At 33.5% G+C, this 25,433-nt stretch overlaps 4 protein-coding genes across 21 annotated transcripts in view; 1 reads left to right on the forward strand and 3 right to left on the reverse strand.

Moving 5' to 3' along the window:
* Positions 1-54: 54 nt before the first annotated feature.
* Positions 55-1,354, reverse strand: LOC117564253 (replication protein A 32 kDa subunit). Its single transcript, XM_034242957.2, has 4 exons — positions 1,215-1,354; positions 1,092-1,153; positions 450-1,033; positions 55-384 (listed from the first exon to the last, which is right to left on the reverse strand). The coding sequence occupies exons 1-4, from the start codon at positions 1,225-1,227 to the stop codon at positions 306-308; spliced, it is 738 nt and encodes a 245-aa protein (XP_034098848.1). The 5' UTR covers positions 1,228-1,354; the 3' UTR covers positions 55-305.
* Positions 1,355-1,612: 258 nt separating this feature from the next.
* LOC117564251 (alpha-ketoglutarate-dependent dioxygenase alkB homolog 4) lies at positions 1,613-2,706 on the forward strand. Its single transcript, XM_034242955.2, is given in 3 exon segments — positions 1,613-2,354; positions 2,357-2,435; positions 2,496-2,706. Coding segments are annotated over 3 exon segments (918 nt in total). The 5' UTR covers positions 1,613-1,711; the 3' UTR covers positions 2,692-2,706.
* On the reverse strand, positions 2,692-3,840 carry LOC117564250 (zinc finger protein sens). The gene is made up of 2 exons (XM_034242954.2): positions 3,600-3,840; positions 2,692-3,533 (listed from the first exon to the last, which is right to left on the reverse strand). Exons 1-2 carry the CDS (start codon positions 3,750-3,752, stop codon positions 2,709-2,711), a joined length of 978 nt encoding a protein of 325 aa, XP_034098845.1. The 5' UTR covers positions 3,753-3,840; the 3' UTR covers positions 2,692-2,708.
* Positions 3,841-4,130: 290 nt separating this feature from the next.
* Positions 4,131-25,433, reverse strand: part of LOC117564246 (neuronal acetylcholine receptor subunit alpha-7) — a 128,444-nt gene continuing 107,141 nt past the window's right edge. For 6 of the 18 annotated variants that reach the window (XM_052003173.1, XM_034242940.2, XM_052003174.1 and 3 more), the window contains 9 exons: positions 22,341-22,521; positions 20,921-20,996; positions 20,342-20,536; positions 19,576-19,662; positions 14,790-14,876; positions 9,690-9,799; positions 9,408-9,622; positions 9,170-9,343; positions 4,131-8,282 (listed from right to left, as the gene is read on the reverse strand). In XM_052003173.1, coding sequence (XP_051859133.1) covers positions 8,198-8,282; positions 9,170-9,343; positions 9,408-9,622; positions 9,690-9,799; positions 14,790-14,876; positions 19,576-19,662; positions 20,342-20,536; positions 20,921-20,996; positions 22,341-22,521 — 1,210 coding nt within the window. In that variant the 3' untranslated portion in view covers positions 4,131-8,197. Of the gene's footprint in view, positions 8,283-9,169; positions 9,344-9,407; positions 9,623-9,689; positions 9,800-14,789; positions 14,877-19,575; positions 19,663-19,832; positions 20,537-20,920; positions 20,997-22,340; positions 22,522-25,433 lie in introns of those variants that run through there. The other 12 variants (XM_052003180.1, XM_052003177.1, XM_052003178.1 and 9 more) reach the window with 8 other exon arrangements.

Genomic DNA, 25,433 nt, shown 5'->3' on the forward strand with positions numbered 1-25,433 from the left:
AAATAAATCTTAAGAAAGTATACAAACACCCGCAAGAATTGTTACTGATGTGTGTTCTATTGAATTGTTATTATCAACTTTATTATCAGATCCTAAGAAGTCAGGCTCTTATAGTGCTTATATACCAACTTAATTTAAGCCGATGTTTCAATTACAAATTGAGTTGTTTTCAATAATTAAATCCATTTCATCTTGAACCATCTCTACAACCTCATATAACAGCATGTTTTCAATGAATTAGAGTGGAACATTTTTTTTAATGATCTTATATATAATTAGAGTAAAGTATATACTAGCTAGTAGCATTACAAGGTACACAAGAAATGATCTGCATCGATGCTTGAGTAAATGTGTCCCTCCGATATCATAAAGTCCAAAATGTTGCTAAAAGTAGAAAGAAATAAACAAAGATTAGCAACTGCTCGCATTATTGAACATATTTCACTTACTTCATTTCGGATGCGCTGATGTGGGAGAACTTCGAATTAAGTTCACTGCGATGAATTCCCTCATCGGACACCTTGCTCTTGATCGCCTGGAAGACAGCCAGCTGCTTACTATCCAGGCCAGCAACAATGGCATTTCCCTGGCTGGAACTAAAGCCAGATGCCGACATATTGGCGTTGTTGCCGCTGCTGGCGATAGAGTCGCCCTTGGCATGGTACTCCTCGGCCTTGTAACGGGAATGCAGCGCCTCCAGCACATGGGTGCAAATCTCATTGGGGTCCAAGACGTTGAGCAGCTTAAAGACCATCAACACTCTTTGGCCTGCCTGCGAGCGCACTGAGCCATAGATTTTCACATAGTTGTTGATCATTACATCGGGCGCATTGATGGCATCCCCCTCCTCCAGCCAATAATGAGCATCGATACGGCCACTGTGATCTTCCAGAGAGTATGTAATCTTTGTGGACGAAGTCTCAATGTTGCGAACAATTCCAACAGCACAGACGAGAGCGTAGTTCACGTCGAACATCTTGAAATTGCCCTCGGGTGAGTCGAGAATTTGCTTGATCAAAAGCGAAATGATGCCCTGTAGACAAATATATAGTAGTAACACTTGAATTGGTAATTAAACATATTAAACAAACCTCTCCGGATGCCTCTTTTGTGGCGCCGGCTGTTGCCGTTTGTGTGGCATTGAAATCACCAACTGGAAAGGCAGAAAAGTCACATTATTCAAGCTAAACTAATCGCAAAAGCTTTCAACTTACAGGAATCGTTCATTTTATTTTTTAAAGTTCACGCCTTTTACTTATCAACAAAAAATTGCAAAGCAAACTAAATTTTGCAAGACGCATAAAGTGCAATTTGCGCCAAAACTGAGATGAGCTCTCAATTACATTTCACAATATACCAAAAATATACATTCCTGCAAATTTATACCAATAAGGGCACACTTAAAACTGGCCTATCGATAGTTTTCGAGAATATACGATCCGAATTATCAACCAAAAAATTAATCTACTTCCTCGAATTCTTCGTTGTGAAATAGTTTTGGTAATTTATGGCGGAGCAAATTTTCTTGAGACATGAACTGCATTTTGCGCAAATCTGATAACTATACAACGATGATTCCAATAATTTTAACACGAACTTGTTCGTGTTGCTGCCAACTTGTTCGGAAATTCCTAAACAGCTCAGCTGAGTGCGCGTATTTTGGCCAAGTAGAATTAGTGTGTTTTGTTAATTATTTAATAATAGTCCAATTATGAATACACTGCGTCCCTGTGGCTGCAAAGGCGTGCGTACCTGTCTGACTTGTGAGAAGGACTTTGCGATCGCCAAGCCCACGTGGCAACAACAATTCCAGCAACTGGAGGCATTTTCCTACTGCGTGCAATGCAAACTTCTTTACTCCGGTTGGGACATTGAAGCTGTCCAAGCTTCGCATCCAGAGCACGACCAGACAAGGGGTCTGCCACTGCCTGGTGTATTCGTGCAAGAGATGTTTCTTTCTAGCGAAGAAGGTGCACAACTGATGCGGGACTTGGATGCATTGCCTTGGGCAATTTCACAAAGTGGACGACGCAAGCAAAACTTTGGACCCAAGACAAACTTTAAGAAGCGCCGACTGCAACTGGGCGCCTTTGAGGGTTTCCCTGCCAGCACACGCTATGTGCAGGAACGATTCAAGTCGCATCCACTGCTAGAGAATTTCCAATCCATTGAGCAGTGTTCGCTGGAATACGAGCCAAGCAAAGGCGCTAGCATTGATCCGCATGTGGACGATTGCTGGATTTGGGGTGAACGTGTGGTCACAGTCAACTGTCTGGGAGATGCGGTGCTTACTTTGAATCTTTATGAGGAACAGCAGGCGGGCAAATACAATCTAAATGTACTGGAAGAATACGAGGGCAGTTGCTGGAGCCTCTACTGACAGCGGATCAACTGGCAGAATACAAAGGCAAGGTGTTGCGCATTCCCATGCCCAAGTAAGTTTAAATGTTGTTCTGTAAAACTTCTTAATTATATTGTTGCCGTCTGACTTGCAGCCTTTCACTGATTGTACTTTATGGACCTGCGAGATATCAATTTGAGCACGCTGTGCTCAGGGAAGATGTCCAGAAGCGTCGCGTATGCATTGCCTACAGAGAGTTTACGCCCATGTACATCGAAGGCAAACACAAGGATCAAGGCAAGCCGGTGACACAACAATCCCAGCACTTCTGGCCAATAAAATCGAATTAATTGAATTTGGAAAATCTTTATTCATCATTATTTAACGGGATTTGTCGTTGAGGAGCTGGTCGATAGTCCAAGAGCGCCACCTGAGCAGGCAATTGAACACCATGCATACGCTTGAGATGAGCACGCAGATTGCTGCTAGTGCTGAAGCTGTTCAAGCACACAACACACTGATGACTGTTCGCATGCTTGTCCCGGATGTGGGCATTGAGATCCTTGACTTTGGCAAACGCTGTTGTGCAATATTTGCAGACATGCGAGCGTCGCACATGCGTTTTGAGGAACTGCTGCGAGGCGTAGGCCAAAGGACAGTATTTGCACTTGTAGATTGCCTGGCTGCTCCCGCTGGGTTCGCTGTTCAGCCAGCGATTCGTTTCGTTGTATTCGTCGAGATTGTCGTGTTTTAGCTCGACGGCCGCGTAGTCTAACGTCCGCAGTTCGAAGCTGGGAAAACGCATTCGACTCTGACATTGACTTTGATCGATTTCGGCTTGTTCCTGCTCATCAAGTTCAGTTGCGGGCAGAAATTCGGATACGATGAGCGAATCTTCGTTGGCCAAACGTTGCGAGGGACGCGGCGGCTCATCCAGGATTTGTGGCGTGGAGAGTTCTTCCTCCAGTGTTTGCTCCTCCTCTTGATACTCTAGCTCCGCCTCCTCCTCCTCCTCTTCAAGTAGCTGCTCCCGCTGCTCGCTTAACTCAAGCTGTGCCTCGTTGTAGAGTTGACGCAGCTGTCGATTAGCAATCGCCAGTTTGCTGAAGTAGGCGTAGTGCACCAGACATTCCTCCAGGCAGGCATTGCATATCATCGGAAGCTCTGACGTTAAGTCTAGGGTCATGTCATGCTACCAAAGATTGTGTTTCACTATCATCGCTTTATGGAAATTATGGGTAAGCTTTTATTAACTTACAAACATGGCCTGCATTATTTCGCATATTGTGTGCTCCTCTTCGATGTCAGCATCGCTTGTCTGTCCTGCTGTGACTACCTTGTGGTCCGTGATGTCAACATCTGCGTTGTCCACGAAGCAAATGCGACACAATTTACGTAAATCAATGTTCATTGTTTTGATTGAATTTTGTTATAAAATTCGGCTACTCAATTGTTGTTGCATTTGAAAATAACTCAACAGCTGTTATTAGAGATGGAGAACATCGATGGCACAGCCATTTTAATAGTAATCGAAAACCAGGGCAGAATAAATATTTGGTATAAAAATACTAAAATATATTTATGAGGAAAACTCCTTTTCTCATTTCTTTTCATTTCGCGCCGCAAAATACTGTTATTTCAAGACAGAGTTTTGCGTTTAAGTTGAAATTCAAACCATTTTATTCTCTTTTCAAAATAAATTTTATTCAGTTTTTGTGTTCTGTTTTTTTTTGCAATCATTTCTCTCGGTTTTAAAGTTAATTTATTATTTAAATCATTTAATTCCATTTCAGCTTACAATTAATTATTATCGTCAATGTGACGAAACTTATTTGTCTGTCAATAATTCTTATCGACAACAGACTTTTTTGCTAATTTTGTTTTTTTTTTTCTTTTTGTCTTTTTTTTTTTACATGCATAAATTGGGTTTCATTTTGTCAATTTGAAGTTTACACAATTTGCGGTAACGGTTTATTAATTATGCAAATAGATATTTAAATTGAATTGGTAGTTCTTTTAGTTTTTTTTGCTTTTTTTTTGGTTTGTCTGGGATAGGCGTTGGGATTTATTTTAACGGTTTTTTTGGATTTTGTATTTTTGGTTGGTGAGTTTTAGTGCTTAACATTTGCAGTTTTTACCCTACTTTGTTTTGGTTTTTATTTAAATGCTAATATTAAATATATATCTTTTAAAATGTGAACCGATCATTCTTGTTTAGCATCTATTGAGATTTTAGTTCTTGTTTATCTGCATGAGCATGCAAAAACAACAAAAATTATTCAAAATTAATAAATAAAACGGAAGTCGCTGTTTGAATTGTTGAGTTGCTCTTTATTGAATAAGACGAATCTGTGTGTGTATGTCATGTTTGTGTGGGTGTGTGTGTGTAGAGTTTTTTGTGTACTTGTGTGCCAACCTTTATTAATTAGCATTAGCATTTAGTTTAAACTCTGATCTGAAGAATTAGTTAATTTATTTTAGTTTTGCAAAAGTATTTTTCATTTTTCTTTTCCAAATGATGAAATGTCAATTTTCTCTACCCTTTTTCCATCTTCATCTTTACGTTTATTTTCAATTTTCCTTCTTCTTCTTCCGTTTATTAAACGTTTATTACTTTTTGCTGTAATATTAAATTCGTTTTTTTAGTTGCCCTCTCCTAATGTAGGACGCTTATTTTATAGTTGTTTTTTGGGGGTTTTCTCATTTTTCATCATTTTTTATAATTGCCTATTTAATGCTATAGTATTATAATACATACATGTAGACTTCATTCTTTTAAAGAGTGTAGAAAATGGTTTTGCTTCATTTAAAATAGCTTCTTTTTATCAAAAAGACATTCATACACATACATATATAAGTACTAGTACATAGTAGATCTAATTATGCGTCTAGTTGCTTGAAGATTAGCACTAAATTAGATTATAATATAAAAAAAAATAATAATATTAATACAATTAAAATTATTTAATAGGCCTAACGCATCTGATTCCAATTGAATTCCATTTGCTAATTGCGCGAATTGCAAATCAATGAAAGGAAACACAAAACACTTTTTTTTTGCTTGTTTTTAAATAGTAGTTCTCTATAAACAACCTTAGGGGGACAGACACAGTTATCGGTAGGATTACGCATATTGGGCGTAAGTAAATATTACATTATATCAAATGCAAATAATACGTAATACATATACAAAATGAGTGCCCTGTAGCTGTAGTCGTATAACTTTCAGATCTTTAGTTGTTTTTTTTCCCACAAACGTGAGGATTGATTTAGCACTCATATGGATATTGCTGGGACTATCGTAGTATATTGGATTGCTGTAAGTGCAGTTTACGATGTGAATCTTTGTAATTAAGAATAGCTTTTAAGTAACATTTTGTCTGGTAATTACCATCAAATGAGATGTGAGCACAATTCTGTTAGAAATTTACAGAGACAACGAAATACAGAGACAGGGATATAGACAGTTAAATAGATTGCCAGAGTGGGAAGTGGGATTGAAAGTGAGAGAGTGAAATATACCATAGAGAGGACTAACTTATAAGTACAAGAGTATAGATCGTTGGATAGAGCGAGTACGTGCGAGTTATACGGCAGTGTTTACGAGTACATCGTGAAATATTCATTATGTAATCGTTTCAACGAGGAGGTAGGTTTTTTATTTTATTTGTTTCATTTTCATTTGCTTTTTGTTTCGTTTTGTTTGGCTTTGTGTAGAAAACATGTACATTAAAAGGTTTCATAGGTGGGTTTTTGAAAAGTTTTACAATCTGGGAGCTTTTATTTTGGTTTTCATTTCGTTTCATTTTTGTTCGTTTTCGACCGTAAATATCACTGTTTCGCTTCAGAGAGATATTAATAAAATTGAAAGCGTGAAAGCTCATACTCGGAAGAGGAACTTTAACAGAAATTTCAATACAAAATGAAATTATATAGTAAAAGAATTTTACGAAATTTCCAACAAAATTGTGTTGTCATTGTTGTTTGTTTGTCTGTGTGTTAGTCTGTTTGGTTATTAGGTTGGTTAGTTGATTGGTTGGGTTGGGTTTTATATTGGGTTTTCATTTGCTGCTTTTGCTAAGTGTGTTTAGTTGTTGCCTGTTTCCGTTTTATTAAAAATATATGTATTTATATATTGTATGTATACGAGTATATGCTGGTGATATATGTGTCATAAAATATATATACACCTGTTTGTTTTGTTTTATTTCTTGTATTTTCCTTACTTATTTTCTGCCTTTCATATTGCTAGTTTTTCATTTGACTAAATTGTTTTTGTTGTTTATTTGGTGACTATAACGTTTGGTTGTCTTTTTTGTTGGTATTCGGTTTTAGTATTCTCTCAATTTGCTACAATATTTCAACAATAAATTTTCTAAAAACAGCTTGTTCAATGAACATATTCTCAAAGTTTTTCTTTTGTTTTTGTATTTCATTTTGTTTGTATGCGCCTTTTAAAAATTAATTATATGTTACTATATTAATATATATATATATTTATGTATATATATAGATCTATATATATATAATCATATTCATTATTATGTGTCAGTTTGTTACCATTTATGCCCACCAATGTGCTATTCTATGCACACAACTGTTACGCACGCTCAACCAAAAATTTAATATGGAATTTGTATTCAAAAAATATACAAAATTTAAGAGATCTGATTTCAGTAGAAACTATTGTAAAATTCTAAACTATTTCTGGATAGCTTTGAAAAATCAATAGAAGAAACTTATTTAGTTTATCAGAAGCAAAATGTGTTACTTTTGGTCCACGTGATGTAAACACAAGTTGTGAATTAATATTCTACGATGTAATTCATAAATAATCAGTAATTAATTAATAATCAAAAAAGGTTGCTTAAGTAAAGTCCGTTGCTGAATTTCTTACATTCTCCTACGAATAAAATGGTTGCTGTCCCTTGTTTTGGTTTTGCTTTTGTTTCTTGTTCTTGATATTTCTTGTTCTTTGCATTTGTCAATTAAGTGCTTGAGTGTGCGTGTGTGTGTGTGTGTGTGTGTGTGTGTGTGGGGTTGTGTATATATAGGTGTGTCATTGTGTGAGTTTTAAATACATATCTAATGTCTCATAGGAACAATCTCTCTTATATACATACATATATTGTATTCTCCTCTTAGCGTATGTGTTTCTTACATAAATTATAACAACTCAGCATAATTAACTTATAACTTCGACGCACACACACGTAGTATATGTATGTGTGTGTGCATAATTGCAATATCCTTTTTGTCCTTTTGAATCGTTTCCATTTTTATATAGATGTGTTTCCATATGTGTGTGACTGTGTGTTTGTAGTTTTCCTTCTTTGCTATTTGTATGCAAATGTTTTTTTTTTGTTGTTGTTGTGGTTTTAGTGTTTTCCTTGCGTTTTTGTGTTTTGCTCTTTATTTGGTAATTTATATTCTTTAACTTACTAAACATTACGCAATTTGCATTTTCTTTATTTCTTCGGTTTTGTTGTACGGCAGTAATTTTTGCTTTGTTTTATTTTGTTCATAAAATATTTATCATAGTGTCATTTTGCATCTTCTTGTATTCTATATTTCATATGCGAAATTTGTTTCATGTTTCAGTTTTTCCTTTCAATTTCCTTTTTTGTTTATTTGCTTTGACTTAAAAATGTAATTAACAATTTGTTTGTTTTTTTTTATCTTTTGCTTTGTATCGAAGCAGCTTCGCTAGTTTTTTTTTTGTTTTTTTTTTGAAAAAGAACTTAACTTAACTTCTCCTCATATACAATAACTGTATATATATATAGTACGATGTAGGTGTGTGACTATTTGTGTGTACATATATATGTGTAGCTTAAGTGTCTAAATTGAGCGGCCTTATTGCACGATTATGTGCGGAGCTGAGAGCAGCACAGTTACCGTTGCAATAATCGTAAAGAGCGTAAAAACAATTAAACAAAATCTGTAAAATAGAAGAAAATAGCACGGCATGAATTACAGTTCTTTAATACTAATACGCAAACACACACAAAATGGCCACCATGTTTGCTTATAAGTGCCACGTGTTGTGCACCTATTGTGTGTATGTTTTTGCTTTGGTATGCGTGCGGGTGTTCCACGCTTCGCAAACAACCGGATGTTGTGTGCCAATTTGATTGTTGCCTTAATTGTTTGATTTTGGGAATTTCATGAAGCTCCCTGCCTCCTACCTATTTGCAGGCACTGTATTAGTTATTGACTAGATATGGGTTTTGCTTTATGTGAATGGTTTATTAGGCAGATTTGATAAATAATTGCTTCTATTGTAAATAAATGCTTAAAATTGCTTAATTTTCACTTAAAACGGAAAGCAAAAGCCGAATGTACTCGACTATGTGTTAAAAGCAAGTCGAGAAAGGATTTTCGATTAAATATACAAAAATAATATACCAAACATATTCTGAAGTATACCGGAATTCTATAAAATACGAAATTTACCAGATTGTCAACCAATAAAATTAAGATTTGGTAAAATATACCAAAAACAAATCTGATATAAACCGAAATACAAAAACTTTTTACAACATTCCAAATACAACAGATTATTAACCAAAGAAATTAAGATTCAATAAAATATACAAAAATAAATATTCATAAAAAGTACTGAAAAACCCGTTATACAAAAACTAACAACAACATTAAAAATATTTTTAATTATCAACCATAGAAATTAAGATTTGAATTGAAAGCACCGACCGTTTTTGTCATTTTATCTTCTTATAACTAAGAGGTCTACTTTCTAAAAGTATAACCTTTAAGCAATGTATCAATGACTTTCCTTATCTGATTAAACATTTAAATTAAATTTACCTATCCACAACCATTGCAGCGAATTTCCAATCGCTTATCAATTCCGCTTCGTCGTCAGCTTTGCGCATGCGCGCCGTTATAAATTGCAATTCTTTAAGAATTAAGTGTAAATCTTTGTGATTGCAGCCTATTGCAGTGTGATGCTCCTCCACCGTTGTGGGTCGACCAAAGCTACTGTAGATATCAAATTGAGCATTTAATATAATGTGGAGCATCATTGGAAAAAGTAGGAACTTACGCCGACGAACCGATGGCGGTCTGTGAGCCTGATATTGTATGACGAAAATCATCATCGATATCGAGCACATTGGCTAGTAAGGATTTGGAAGAACGTTCCTTCAATTCCAGCTCTTTCATGCGATTGCTTAATAATATTGATTTGCGCGTGATCTTGCGACCAGGCCGACCCATGCGCAGTATCCAGGGCAGCCATTGTAGGAAAACGGATTTGATCTGACAAAACAGATGCGATATCAATATGTTGTTGTGTTGTGTTGGGTACTTTCAATCGATTACTTACCCACGGTGGCATCTCGTGAATATCCGCTGTGCGATGATGATAGTTGAGCACCACAACCGTTAGCACCACAGACGATGCAACCATGAACATGATGCAGTTGAAATATGTACCTAAATTTCGTGTCGTGTTTTTGTGTATGGATCGATAACAAGCAAAATAGAAAGTTTTATTGGATTAGTGGACTGTTCAATGGGTCTCAACTTTTTGCGCAACACTAAGAACAAAAGATTTCGAAATAATAATTTACAATAAAACAGCATTTACATTACGTTAGTTAGTATTTTTTTTTTCTTTTCTTTTCATAATAAGTAGTAGAGTTTGAGAATTAGAGTGGATCAAGTTTACTGTGTCAATTTTTGTGGCATACAAATGCTGTGATTTATCGGATGCAGGACTACACGATTTAGCTACTACTCAAATTACGGGGTATGGAGACATGCATTACATTTTTTTTTTGCTTTGATTTCACGTTTACATCATGCTTTAACATGCAGTTTAGACTCTCCTCTATTTTACGATTAATTCATGCATTATGTGTGCATCAACTAAGTTAAATAACAAAGAAAATGAGGAGCATTAAAAGTCAGTCATATAGTCGGTATTCATTTGCTGTTTCAAAACTCGTTTTTTTTTTATTGATTATTAACTGGCGACTGTCCAAATAGTTTTGACTGGAATAAATGTGCTATTGCCTGAAGTGTGTTGAAATGATTTCAGTGCAAGCAATGTTTAAATTTGTTAAAGATATCGAAATAAATTATGTTATTAAGTTGAATTATTATACAAATCGCATGTTCGTTATTTGCGCCAAAAAGTATGCTATATTTACGTGCATCGGGCAATTATTTAGTCACCGAAAGGTTTTCTTGACTATTTTCAACAAACTACTTGACTGTCTTCTAATCTCGTAAAATATTATGAATAAAAAAAACATAATATTCATGCATTAAAAAAATTGAAGCCATTTTTTGATTGTTATTGTTTTTTCTGTATTTTCTGTACAAGTTGAACAACTAGAAAATGTTCTGAGTTAATGAATTCATTTGCTCAAATGAACAAATTTGTAGTTTATTATTATTTTTGTTTATGTAAATTAAATGTTTAGTTTTTGTTGCGGTATATTTAGTGAATATTTAATGATTTTTTTTATGTATAAATTGCAATTATTGATTTAAGGCGTTTTACGGCTTGCGATTTAGAACAATTTTTCATTATTTAGTCAGCTTTTGATACTTGGATATGAGGTATTTCAAAACGTGTCTCTGTTCGATATATACAAAATGTTTGTATACAATTTTAACGCATTCTTAGCTTGCATATTGCGTACGAATTTGTACTTATTTAAACGATTGTTTAGAGAGGGTTGTTAAGTTAAGCCAAGCACCCTCCGTAGCATATTTATGGATTGGTTATCTAGTGTTAGTGTTGAAGATACTACGAGAGTTTAAGATTTTCCTTTGCAGAGTATTTTACTTCAATTAATTTTTTACTCATATTACTTAAACATTAAAGTTGTCAAAAATGTTGATTTATTTCATTATGAAAATAATAAAATGTATTATTTTATTGTCGGACAATATTATTTGTACGTGAAATTAGCGAGATCCTTAAAATACGAATCATCTATCTCTTAATTATTCAATTATATTTACAAATTTTGTCTGCAAGAGGATTTTACCTTCGACAATCCGAAGAGATTCACTTAATTTTTTGTTAGTCATTGCTTTCTCTGTAGATGCTGAAGTTTTCTTGTTCTGCTCAGCATTCTACCTTAAGATTAAAAAAGAGGTTCAGCCAAACTCTAAAGAAGCATTTGTTACGATTGTTGGGGAGTTTTTTTTTGGGTATATCTACGGCAGCCATAGGAAAGTATTTGCATTTGTTATGTTATCCTTTGGAGTTGTACTTCATGCTCTCGATATTGTTCGATTTGTTCAGATTTACCTACTTTAAACGCACTGCAGAGAAGCCTGCAGTCGCACTAATTATTTAATTTTGTACAAGATATATATTTCATAAAATATCGATTTTAATCAGCTGATTTTTTATTTGGAAACTTTTCGTTTGCTACATTCGTTTTTTTAGCAGCTAAAAGAGAAAAAGTTATTGGTTTTTATAGCGCTAGGAAATTCTGGATTTGTTGTTGTTGTTTTTTAATTGGAAAATTATAAAAATTATAATTATTTAAGAACGTGATTGTACTAGTACCTAGCAGCGGTACGGCTTCGCTCGTCTTTGTTATGACATTACCGACCAATAAAGAGAAAACTGTTTGCGACAGTAGAATTGTAACACCTGCAAATATTTGGTTCGAAAAATTTGTTGATTCAGTCAAAAAACAAAAGCAATTGATATGAAAAAAAGGACCATTCTTTTGTTGTTAGGATAAACGTTAGGTTATCTGCCAAAAATATGTGTAGTTAGTTGGAGAGAAGCAATAGAATTGAAGATACCATGTAGAGTAAAATAAGGACAGAAAGATAGTTAGATAGTCTGCTGACACGGGCTGTAGTAGAAAAGTACTTTCTATAGCGATTTATTACGATATTTACAACTCGTGTCCAGCTAGATATTGTTGGTCTTTTGCTAAATGATATTTTTTGGCTGAACCTTTTTTTGTTCAATTTTTGTTTGGTTTTTTTTTGCGCGCTGTGCTTTACTTGAGGGTGCTTGTGCTCAAGTATATATTACGTATTTACATAGATAGAATTTAAACGTTTTTATTTATGCGGTTTATTGGTATTATATAACATTTTGTAATGACAGTGCAATTTGATTGATGGGTTCAACGAGTATCAATCCAAAATGAATGGCAAGCGAATGCAGAGATACAAATTTCTGACCCATTTTTGCACATTTAAAAAAAAAAATACAAATGAAAATAATAAATCAAACTATACGAAATGATATTTTTATATTTTCATATGAAACGTTTTAGTTTTTTTTATTTATTCTGCGGTTTAGAAGTTTATTCGAATATCGATCAAAAAGGTTCTTGAGCAAAAAATATCATTCCGAGAAATGGGTCAAAAAGTGTAAATAGTATTTATAAGTAGCTTAATGACTGCGTGATAGTATTATAACAAATAATTATCAAGTATTAAAGGATAGGTGCTAATTTGGAAATATATAGCGTGTGGTGGTTTGGTGGCGTGGAATTTTTGGAGGTGGTCATGAATTTTTTAAAATTGATTATTTTTTTTTAACTTGTGTGTACGAACTTTAAGATACTTTTTTTGTGGCAAGGTGGAACTTTGGGTGTATATATATATGCATATATATATGATATATTTTTATATTTTTTGGGTGATTCTATGCGTATGCAGTTAACGTTTCTAAACAATGTGAGGCATGGGTGAATGAGAGTGAGAGAAACAAAATAAATCAAGTACAAATCAAAGCTATTAGCAAAAATAGTTAAATAATACCATAAGAATAAAACTTCTTTCTTTCTTTCATCTTCATCGATCGGCGACGTGAGCGGCGATGATATATATATATATCTCTTATCGGCATTTAATTCAAATGTTATTTCACAAGTATTTTCCCAAACTCACTTGTATTGAAATCTGTCTCATAAGTATCTTTTGTAATTACATTTTCATTTTGTTTTGAAAGAGTTACATAATTGCGAAGTGAAAATAAGTACAATTAGTTTGTACTGCATTAAATATATATAATATGTATATAGAATATAAGTTTATAATAGAAGTTCAATATGTTTTTGAATAATTACAAATCGAAGTTTTCAGGTTGTGTGCTTTTTTGTCAAATGCAATAGAGCAATTAAAGAAATATATTTTTTTAATGTTAACATTTTGCTTAAAGTGTATACATTTTAAAATAAATGTATTTTTATGAAATTCTACATATAATTAGAAGAAACTTGGTAATCGGTTGAGGAATATCATATGACTTTTTTTAATAGTTTCAAAATTCAAATTCGGAGAGGTTTCTTATCAAACGAATTGATCGGAATACAGTTCCGAATTGCATAATTGGAAAATGTTGAAAAAACGAATTGAAAAGTTGAAAGAAATTGGGTTTCTTCAAATTCATATTCAGAGGTAAAGTATAATTGAGTAGAATATTATTAAATTTTTGAAATCTATTGCACCGATAAAAGCAGCACAAAATTTTGCGGAAATATTGGAGTAATTGTATTGAAGTGAATTGATTGTATCATTGACGTGGCTCTTAGATTAGTGCTGGGTAGTTTCTACATAGTATATAGAATATATATGCCTATAATAGTTGTATAAGTCAGCCACGTACCAATGACAAGTGAAGAAGTTGTAGAGAAAGTTTTGAGTTTTTAAGAGTTATAGATCAGAAGTGTTGTAAGTAGATAACGATAGCATTTAAAAGATTTCTTGTACGGGTTTTGCGTTGCTTGATTTGGTATATTGTGATGGGTGTGGATGCAGTGCCGTAGCACTGAGCTTTGGTATGTCTACCGAAGATATTGACTTTTTAAAAAGCGAACGAAAAGAGAGAGAGAGAGAGAGAGAGATGTGACGTTGATAGAGTGTTTGTAAAACAGAGATAGCAACATAATAATATGATCAACTAAGAAACGGCGTCATTATATATATAAATATTATTTGAAGTTCAATTTTCGAACAAGATAGAGATATAGATAGAGCGAGAGATAGAGAGAGAGAGCGTTAGTTGAGTTGGTTTAGTAATTAATTTAAAACTTGTTGTAATTAGTAAACATATTACGAAGTACACAAATAACATTTAACAACTTTTGGCACTTAGCATTTTGTATTTGTTGACTTTGTTTTAGTTAGACTAATACTTTATTTATGTTGTAAGATTTGTTGTTTGGTTTTTGGTTTTAATTAAGGATTATATATGCGAACAATTTAGCAATGTGTGTGAGTAATCATAATTGATATATATATATAACAACAATAACAATAATATTTATGAATATATATAGATATATATATATAGTATGTATGTACGTATATATAAATCATATTAAGTAATTTGTTAATTAACGTTTTGATTTTTGTTTTGTTTTTTGTTTTTTTTTTTTGACAAATTTGAATATATATTTGCATTTGTATGTTTTTTAAATGCAATCGCTACCTAACAAGGGGATTGCATCAGATACTTGGGGCAATGTCTCAGCTACAAGGTTGAGAAACACTGTGAGCGATAGAAGAATTGTAACTCCTGAAACAAAAGAATTTCGTTTGATAAAATACAATATAAATAATGACAAGAAAACGAAATTATAAAACGTATGTTGGTGTTGTTTCTTGTGACATAAAAAAACGAAACTTTAAAAAAGACATATCAAGGGCATTTCACAAGTTCTGTGTGTGGTTATTGTTGTGGTTGTTGTTTAGTTAGTTGTGTTCGAGTTGTTCTGAGTTCGTTTGATTTGTTTTGTTTTGCTTTTTTCTCTTTTAAGACGCCGCCATGATGGGGGTGTTTTTGTGTTGTTGGTGTGGCTTTGGTATTTTCTTTTCTATTGTTTTCAATTTTTAGTATATATTTAGTATATACTTTTAATGATGATTACGTTTGATTTCAATCTCGGATCTCGAATGATGTGTGCTTGAAAAGTGATGAGTAATATGATTTTTGTATGCTTTGAAGTCACGAACATGAAACTCAAAAACCGGGCATTTGCGAAATGGGGAAAGTTGGGCAAGGGGTCTCAACTTAAGCGTTTGTAAAGTGAGGGTACTTGTTTGGGGATACATTTAGTATACAATGTATAATATATATAATAACGCCAATTAGCTTTCTCAAAGTTGAACACACATATGTCAGTTGAATGTTGTGAAAATCTTGGAAAACGTTTTTTAGCTAAACTTTATACTAGATTTTACTGTTTTTATCCTTTTTATGTTAAATAAAGATTTACATTTCATTATAATATTATTTCATTCTTCTAATAATGGTCAGTTTTATTTTGTTGATGTCACAGTTAAGCTGAACTTTTAATTAGTCCCGTGCTATCAGCTTACATCTTTAGAGCGACACTGAAAATTTAGATCTATAATTACAGTTACTTTAGAAGTTTGAACTTCTTAACCCTTGACATTACGGGAGTCATTAACTAACGAACTCTGACCAAGCACTAAACATTTTGGCCCAAATTTTCACAACATTCCAACAAATGAATGTTTTCATTTCGTATTTTTTTTAGTTGGCTCAACTTTTTAAAAGCTTAATGGTGGTAAGTAAGGTGCACAATCTTCCAACTTTTACCCATTAGTTTGCACTGTGAAGAAGGCCACCGAAAGTGGCGAGTGGCGATGGCAAGTGGCAAGTGGCAAGTTTCTGGCATTAGATGAGAATATTTTGTAAATTGAACTGAAGTCTGCGTGCTGTCTCTACTTTTCTGCACTTTTCCCTTCTTTTTTGTATTATTCTTATAATTTTTTCTTTCGAGGCAACGAGTTTAGCGCTACGTGTCGTCAATTTGCCACTCTGCCATGCGGCCCATTTAATTTGCTACGTGCCACCCGGGTTAAATGTGGGGCCAGTGGACATTTGGTAAGGAATTTGATGCACAGTGCATGCAAATGATTTCAACGCTCATCGGTGGGTCGTTGTTGGAAGAGATCGGAAGTTGGGTCGGATATAATATGACATAATATGAACGCATGATGAGCGATACGATATTATGTGGAGTTGCAAGTCTACCATCAGGTCAAATGGATCTGCATAAATGCAAGTTCAAATGTTGCGCTTTGATAATCTTATTTGGTTTTTTGTTTTTTTTTTTGGTTTTAGCGTTTCGCTTAGTTTAGTTGAGTTTCGTTTAGCGGGAAGTTGTGGGGGGTTTTGCTTATGCTCGGTGGGATTCTTTCATTTAAAATTTGGGATTTTACAGGTGCGTAAATATGAGAATTTTAGAGATTTCTTTGACTATTTTTTGTGTATATATATTTTGAGCAAGAAAATATATTTATTTAAGATTGATTTGGGTGTGATTTGTGAGTTGTGAGTGTTCGGTTTGGGTTTCTTATGTGACTGGGTGCAGGTTTGAGAGAGTTCTTTGCCAAACGAGATAGTTACCGATTTGGAAAGTTATATTGACAGGGTGAGATTAACAGAGAAAGAGATAGAGTTAGAGAAAGAGAGAGAGAGAGAGAGAGAGAGCGAAAGAGAGTGATAGTGGCATGGCTAAGACTGAGAACTTTTGGCCTTTTGGCCAGTTTGGTTTGTTTGTGGCATGCGCTTTTCGGTTTTTCATTGTCGTGTGTTGTTTCGTTGAGAGTTCTTAGACTTTGTGGTTCATGTTCTTGGTTTTTCTTGTTAAGTTTGTTGTGCGTGTGCAGTATGCGTGTGTCTGAGTCTGCTGTGTGTACTTACGTCAGTTCAAGTGTAATTTATTTACAGTGTTTCGTTGTTTTTTGTTTTATTATTTTTCAAATTTGTCCATAGCTTATAAGTAATTCAACTTTAATATATGTTATACCTACCAAATCTACAAAGCATTTAGCTTCTGTATTATATTTATGAATAATTCTTAGCCTAAATGCTATATAAACATGAACATACTATATACATGTCTGTATGATTGTATGTTTTTTTATTTGTTTTGGTTATTGTTAATGGTTGCCTATCATTCGATTTTTCCTCTCTACCTTACCAAGTATCAAAATGACATTTGGCTGCGTTTCATTTTCGTTTTCGTTTTCATTTTGATTGCATTTGTTTTTATTATATTTTTGCCTTGAATACAAACCTTTACCATATACTGACATTGATGTGAATATACGAGTATATATATAGTATGTTGTATATCAATGTTGTTGTTTTAGTAATTGTTATTCGTGGTTCTTTTATGCATACAAAATCATAAAAATATAACTATTTTTTACATATTGCAATTGACAGTGTCTAACTGGCCACATTTATCAAATTATCTATGTTAGAGTTAATGGACTTCGCCAACAGGCACAATGCGAGTGAAATGTTCTGTTTTCAAATATCATTTTTGGTATTCATATTGCTGGTGTTGAAAATATGCACACTGACTGTAGTTTTAATGTGTTAAAACTTTTGTAAAGTAGTAAATAGTTTTGTATAAAACTGATATAAATATTATAATTATAGTAAAGGAAAGAAAAGCATTCGATTTCATGTGTCTGTATTGATTTGGTTAGTCTTTAAGAATTTTTTCTTTAAGTGCGCATATTTTCATGACCATTGCTGTAAATGCTCGAAAAATCATATTGAAATTTGATGTTATATTTGTTTTGGTTTCTTCATGTGTTTTCTGACTAGTTGGCTTAGTTTTAGCCCAATTTGTTGTAGCGTTTGAGAATTGGTAGCGAAAAAAGGTTGTTCGTTGGATTTGTTTATAGTTTTTGGCTATATACAATTTAGCTATTTTTGTTTAAAGAATACATTTAACAAGTATATAGATATAAAGATTAGATGTCTTTAATTGTATTTGCTCTACGTTTAAATGCGATTTAAATGCTGCTATGCTTTTAATTAGTAGATGATACTATTGTTCAGGCAATTAATGCGACCTCTCCTAACATGATTATGATATACTACTCTATCGATAGAGAAGCTTATTTACATAATGTTCGTTTTGGCTTTAGTTTATTTTAATATGTTTTTGTTTTTTTTTTTTAAGGTTTTTTTTTTTTGTTAAAGAAATTAATTAGTCAGGCTAAGAACAGAAGAATAAAATAAATGATATAAGTATATGAAAACAAATATCATCTAGTGGCAAACACGTAGAGAAAACAAACGAATCGACAGAAACAACAACTGATAAACTAAGCTTTTTAAATGGGATTGGAGTAGGGGACAGCTTAACATACGCTTTTCAAACAGCAAGTATGGAAATGAATATGGAAATGATAACGAAAACTTTTCATTTGCGATTCGAATATCGATTATGAATTTGTGTGGAACGTCTGATTGAGGTTTGTGACTTCGTGATTCGTGACTCGTGAGTAGTGATTCGTGAGTGTGAGTGTGTGTTTCGTGTGGTCAAATACCAATTATTGTCAGAGCTCTTGATGCGCGACTACTTGGAACAGCTGAATTGGGTAGTTAATGATCAAAAAAGTAGCAGAAGTAGCAGTATTAGAAGGAGTAAAAAATATTCTATATATTTTAAAGTAGTCAGCTAACTAAATGATCAGTAATTAAGAAGTTGAAAGAAAAATTGCTCCGGCTGGTTTTTCGGTACGTTACATTTATTAGACAGTGACAGTGACAGTAACAGAGACAGAGACAGAGACAGATAGAGACATAGAGAGAAATAGGTAGTTAGATAGTTTGTGAAAGAGATATTTTTTCGGAGGTGTTTCTTCGGGTATTGCTTGTGTTTGGTATAATAATATGGAGCTATCATTGCAAAGGTCTATCCAAAAGTTCCGGCAGGAAGAGAAGTAGAGTAGTAGCTGGCTGAAACTGAAATATGTATTGATTTTGTGGCACACAGTTAAAGTCCAGAAGTTAGAATATACATATCTATTAGCAAACATACGTATAGAATTAAGATAAGTATGTGGCATATTTTCATTCTCCATACGATGGACGCAGTGTACTTGTATGCGTGTGCATTTGTGTATGTCTGTATGTGTGTTTACGTCTGTCTGTGTGTGTGTGTATGTGTGTGTGTCTGGGGTTTAAGATCTAAATAATTGGTATTTTGTGGTTTCGAATATCTTGTTAGTTTTGTATTTTGTTTTGTTGGTTAGCTTTCATTGCACTACTGTAGAAAAACTAATGACAACTAAAAACAGCATTAAACACAGCACATTTGTTAATTTCGTTTTTTTTTCGTACTGCCTCTTTTTCATTTTTAATTTTTTTGTTTTTTTTTTTTGAGGTTAGGTTAACTTTTTTTTTGTAATTTTGTTAAATAAATAGCGTGTGTGTGTACCTATAAGAGGAACAGCATCCGACGTTGTCGGCATAGACTCGGCAACAAGGTTTAGAAATACTGTTAATGAGAGTAGTATAGTTACGCCTGGAACAAGAGATACAATAAATACTTATATAAAAAGAATTTAAAAAGAAACGCCAAAGCAAAATCGACTGAAAATATTAAAGACAAAAAGTAACAAATATTATTAAATAAATTTCATTTGGTTTTTATTTTACGCATTTTAGTTTTAAATACTTTTTTTTTTGTTTTGGTTTTTTTAAGGGATTTAAAAGTTTTGTTGTTGCTCTAAAGCTTTTAGTTAGCATGTTGAGAGTTTTGCCCTTTGCATCAACTAAATGGAATAGAATATACGATTTGAGAAGCAAAGTTTAAGAGGGCAACACTCTTGTTTATTATTTTTACGTTTACGTTGTTTTATTTATACTGAATAATAAAACATGCACTTTTTAGACTAACTAATTTTAGGAGCAGCGTATACTTTGATTTTTGGATGTAATTAAGTTTTTTTTTTTTAAATATATATGTATATATATTAATAATCCAGCTAAGCCTCATTTCGCTACCGCTGCTTTACCTGAACAAAAACCTTACGAAAACCCTAACCAAAACACTTTTTTATTGTCACATTTACCACACGCTGAAAAAAGCTTATAAGATAAAGTATAATATAAATATCATAATAACTGGTCATAAAGGGGGTCAATCAGTGTCGGAGAGTTGAAGTTGTTTCTTGATTTCTACTGTACTAAGCAATACTTACCCAGCGTTAATTTTTCGCCCGAGTCGGGTGGCAATGTGAAGCCCAGGAGGGCCATCGATGAGATTAGCACGCATGGCACAATTAAATTGAAAAAATAATATAAAGTACGTCGGCGAATTTGTATAGTAAAGGTGATATCGACATATGGTTCTGGGCAGCACTGGTAGACTATGGTATTCTTCTTTCCGGGCATGGCTGGACGATAAAATTGACGATTAGTAATACTCGAAATAATTGTGTTGCATGACACTGATACATTTATACACACAATTGTACACAAATCTTATTGGGATTCGTATACAATAAATACTTATAGTAATATATACATTTATTTGCTATTTACACTACGAATCAAAAGTTCAAATGAAATCAAAAAGAGAACGCCAGCAAATAAAATGGTTCTATGAAGCATTTTTGCCTAAAATTGTACTACAATGTAATTGATATATACAAAACAATAAGCAAAATAATGATATATTTATATAATAAATATGCATGTATTTAGAAGATTGAAGACATTTACACATGACAACGAAACACAGTGATATAAGCATTAGGTTTATGATGATTTTTACTAACCAAGCAAGTACCACTCGCCATTTGTTATGAAATCGGAAAGATCCCCTCCATCTTCGGAATTCAAAACCAAATCCAACTGATTTTTTCAACGATTTTTATTGTAATTTTTTTTGTTTTTTTTTTTTTTTTTTTTTTTTTTTTTTGGTATTTTCAAAAAAAATTTGTTTTGAGAGAAACGAATTTTTTTGTTTGTTTTTATTTTTTTCAATGGTTGGTCATTGTTTTGAGTTTGAGTTTTTATTGTTTTTGGAGAAAAAGAAATTTAACATTTTTAGTTTTATTTTATATTAAATTTGAGACTTCACTTAAAGCCACGTTGAAACAACATTTATGTACAAAGAGAGCATGTGTTCAAGGTGTACGAGACAGAGCGAGCAAAGTAGAGAGCTTTATTTATAATAATAGATTTTTTTATCTTAAGTTTACTTAGTTTGAAATTGCGTTTTGAGTGCAAAGAAACGTGAATATAATATTAAATGGTATTGGTTGGTATTGAAAACCTCTTTTTGTTTCACTTCCATTAAGAGTCTTTACGTACGTCCAAACATATTTCATAGCTTTGATTCATTGTTTTGGGCGTGGTTTTTGGTCTGCTAACATGCAAAATAGTTGAAACTGAAATTTCATTTCGTAAATTTCAAGGGTCTCACACATGATTCCATTTCTATATAATGCTCAAATTGTGTGATTTCCAGTGCTGAGAACTACTTCAAGGAGTAGTTGAAAATACAATTGCACTGGCAATACACAAAGGGCAACTTCTATGTATTCACTCAAATATAACTGTAAACACCTAGGTGTTGTCATAAAATATTCAAAATTAGTTTTGAAAATTTTACCCAACACTAAACCGTTAATAGTTTTTTTAGTGTTTTGTTTTTTTATTAAACACTTTTGATACTTTTGGTTTTGTAATTCGCAAAAACGCAAAGAATTGTTCGACGTGAGGGATATAAAAAAAACTGGAATACAGATTTGGATAGATATAGATGGAAGTAGAGAGATAGACAGAGAGTGAGATTACAAAGAGTGAGAGAGAGAGAGAGCAAGAGAGATAGCGATAGTTTGGAAAAGCATAAAGGAAAGTAGTAAGAGTTTTACGACTCTTTGAATAACTAAATATTCGTCGAACCTCAAGTTGTTTTACACCTATTTCATACTGTCGCATCCTAGAATATTCTGCAAAAGTCACCTCCCTTTATTTTCTTCCTGCCTATTGGTGTTGTGCATGTGCACGTATGCGTGTATTAGTTGGTTGTGTTTTTTCTTGTTTATGAGTGTGAAAGCGTGATTGTGACCTCTGTGAACGGTGTAGCCAGTCATTACTGTTCCGGTGTACGGTGTTAGCTCTTTTTTTGATTTGTGGCGTGTACTGTTACTTGTACTGTACTTGTACTGTAATGTGTACTAAACACTTTACCTGATTTCCATCGTAAGTCCAACTACCGAATTTCATTTCGCAATGTTGGTCATCAAATGGGAACCACGTGATGTCTATCTTGCATGTGCTCTTGAAGATACCAGGGGGCACGTACAGACAACTGCCGTTATGTTTGACCACAATGTTGGTGTGATACGTGCCATCGAATCCCTCATCCGCGCTAAATTATTGTACAATTGTTTATATATTATTCTATTTTCATTGTCATATTCATTTTCTTATTTTTTGTTATATAGTTTTTGATTTTATTTGTGATAGGTTCTTTTTTGTTGTAGTTATTATTTATAATTGTTGTTTTGTTTCATGTGATTTGCGCTTTGATTTCATTTTCATTTTGGCTAGTTATAAAAAATATATATTTTTGCTTTTGGATAGAGCTGGGGGCCAGGAGAGTTGTGATTTGTTTTGTGTGTTCAATTAAAGGAACAGCTCTAGGGATATCTATACTAGGTGGATGTGGTCAAATCAGTGTTGTTGTGTTTTTGCTCTTATACTAAGTATAACATATCAGATATAACATTTAAATACCTAATTCTACTTATATTACGATATTCGATACAGTCTACTTTTATTGGCTCTTAATGAGGTCTCTTACATGAAACGAACAGAATAATAAAAATAAAAATGTAAAGAAATTAAAATTGTTTATTTATTTTCATTTAATTTATATTAATCTATTTAAGTATTAGTTATTAAATCTTACGCCATTCCATAATATTGTAATTGCTGTTCTGAAGTGCAAAAATTATCTTTGAGTTGCAGATATAATAAATTAAACTAGTGCGAAATTCATATCCACAGAAGTTTGGTGATAATTCTAACTGTCCAATTAGTTCTATGTTTCAAATAAATTCACTTCGAGACAATATTTGCATCTGCAGAATGGTATTCATTTATTCCACTGGCAATTGTGCAGAATATTAACCATAGTTAGCCGCATCATTTGATGAAACAAATGACAATTTTGTTGTCAGCACTTTTTGGGCTGCGTAAATGACATCTGTTAGATACAATATCTGCATCTAACTACATGGTAAATCTCTCTGTGCATATGCAAATGAGTCTCAGACAAATTTGTATGCTGAAAGCCAGTCGCAAGTGGCCCAAATCATATATAGTATACCATATATATGTACGTAATCTGTACAAAAAGTGAGCACTAAGGACTCAGAGCAGCGAGTGAGAGTGGCATTGAAATGTATATTTGCGGAATTGCTTTCTCTTGCATTGAAATAAAATGCAATTACTTTTATTTTTGGTTGAGAGGCGTACTCAAAAAACTGTTGCACAAACATTTTATACGCAATTTGCATAGATATTTTGAGTTACGAGCTGTTTGCCATCATTTTGTGTTCAACAAAATGTGTGATTGCGTGTGATAGAGACTAAAGAGAGAGAGTGAGACACTAAAGAGAGAGATGCAGATACGCACTTTAAATCATGGCGTTTGTGATTTTGTGGTCAAAGTGTGCATTTAATTGGCCGTCATACCACCTGTGTGCAGTTTGGTTGCTGTGTGGGTGTAAGAGGTAAGTAAGTGGCATGCGCCATGTGGCAGTAACCGTAGCTTACATGCTATTGTTGTGGCATTTAAGTGGAATTTGTGCCCTGATTAGCGGCCGGTTGTAATGATGGCCTAAGCACGGACAAGACCCATGTGCCACAGGTGCCACAGAAGCTGCTGTTGCGCGTTAAGGCTTGAGAGATTGTGGTCGGCAGCAGTAAGAGACGTGCCAATGTGCCAACAACAACAATACAATTTCCACTAATTGGATTAATAGCTCAGAGCATATCCCAAATATCTGTGTGCTTGTGGATAGCCACAAAGTTAATATGTTTAAAAAATTGTAAATAAATCTCTAAAGAAAATAGAAATTTTAATATCATATAAATATTAATTAATCTCATTCCTGTTCCTGTTAATTGTCCATTTTGATTTCTCTTCATTTCAAATGAAACTTTTATTATTTCGTAAATAATGGAATAACTGGCTGAACTAATAAGCTGATTGTCTGCGTAACTACACAGTTATCAGTTATTCAATGCCTTCATCGCACTCGTCTTTTATAAGTAGTACTTTCACTGGCTGACCAATCTCATTTCACATTTAAATTCGGACGTACATTTTAATATTTGAAAGCACAAGATTTGGCAGCGTTTGCCACGGCCTTGGCTGCTCTTGTACTAAAACAAGACCAGGACTTGGTTTGGCTTGGCTTGGCTCAAACAAATAAATAAAATCATTGCCAGGCATTATTAAAATTGATGTTGGTCTGTTTCAGACTTCACCAAGTACACGAGCAAATGCGCCCGAATTTGGTCGACGGTTCGCTTGGCTAAGCCACAACCGCTGTCAATCTCATTTGGGTATGCCTCTTGGTCCTTCGAAGGCGGCTTTTCGACTTACTTATAAACTTGCACATGCTTTGTAATCTGTTTACGCCAGATACCAGATAACATTGCAATTAATGTAAAAGCTTTTCACTTTCCAAATTTATGTTATTTATTTATACCCTTGCACATCCTACAAATGTTATTTTTGGCATGAAATTTCTTTGGCATTAAATCGCGTGAATACAACTGGAACTCAAGAAACTTTTGTAGATTCTTTCTGAAAATAGTTTCATTGACAAACCTCATTGATATATTGTAATTGGAAGAGCATTCAAGATTTGTGAAGCGTCGTCAGCTTTTGCTGCCTTGTTGATATTGACATTAGTCGCTTTTAATCTAGGCGGCCCGTAAAAAGTATCTCAATTAAACATCTTTTGGGTGGAGACTTAGTATGGCGCACATTGAAATCAGCATAAACAAATTACGAAAATTGAAGCCGGGCAGATTGATTGCAGAAGGCGTTGATGGGTTTCGCATAGCTGGGCACAAGGCCAAAGTCAAAGCGAATACATGCTCAATTGGGAGCACTGTATGCGTGTGTGTGTGTATATATATAATATAGAAGCTGTGAATGTAACTGTATTTGTATCTATAAGCCTTGTCGTCTTGCTATTGATCTAAATGATGGCCACACATTAGCAGCACTGACGACGCATACAAATTAGGCTAGCAGGGTCC

This window comes from Drosophila albomicans, chromosome 2L (assembly GCF_009650485.2).
Source record: "Drosophila albomicans strain 15112-1751.03 chromosome 2L, ASM965048v2, whole genome shotgun sequence".
Classification (NCBI taxonomy): domain Eukaryota; kingdom Metazoa; phylum Arthropoda; class Insecta; order Diptera; family Drosophilidae; genus Drosophila; species Drosophila albomicans.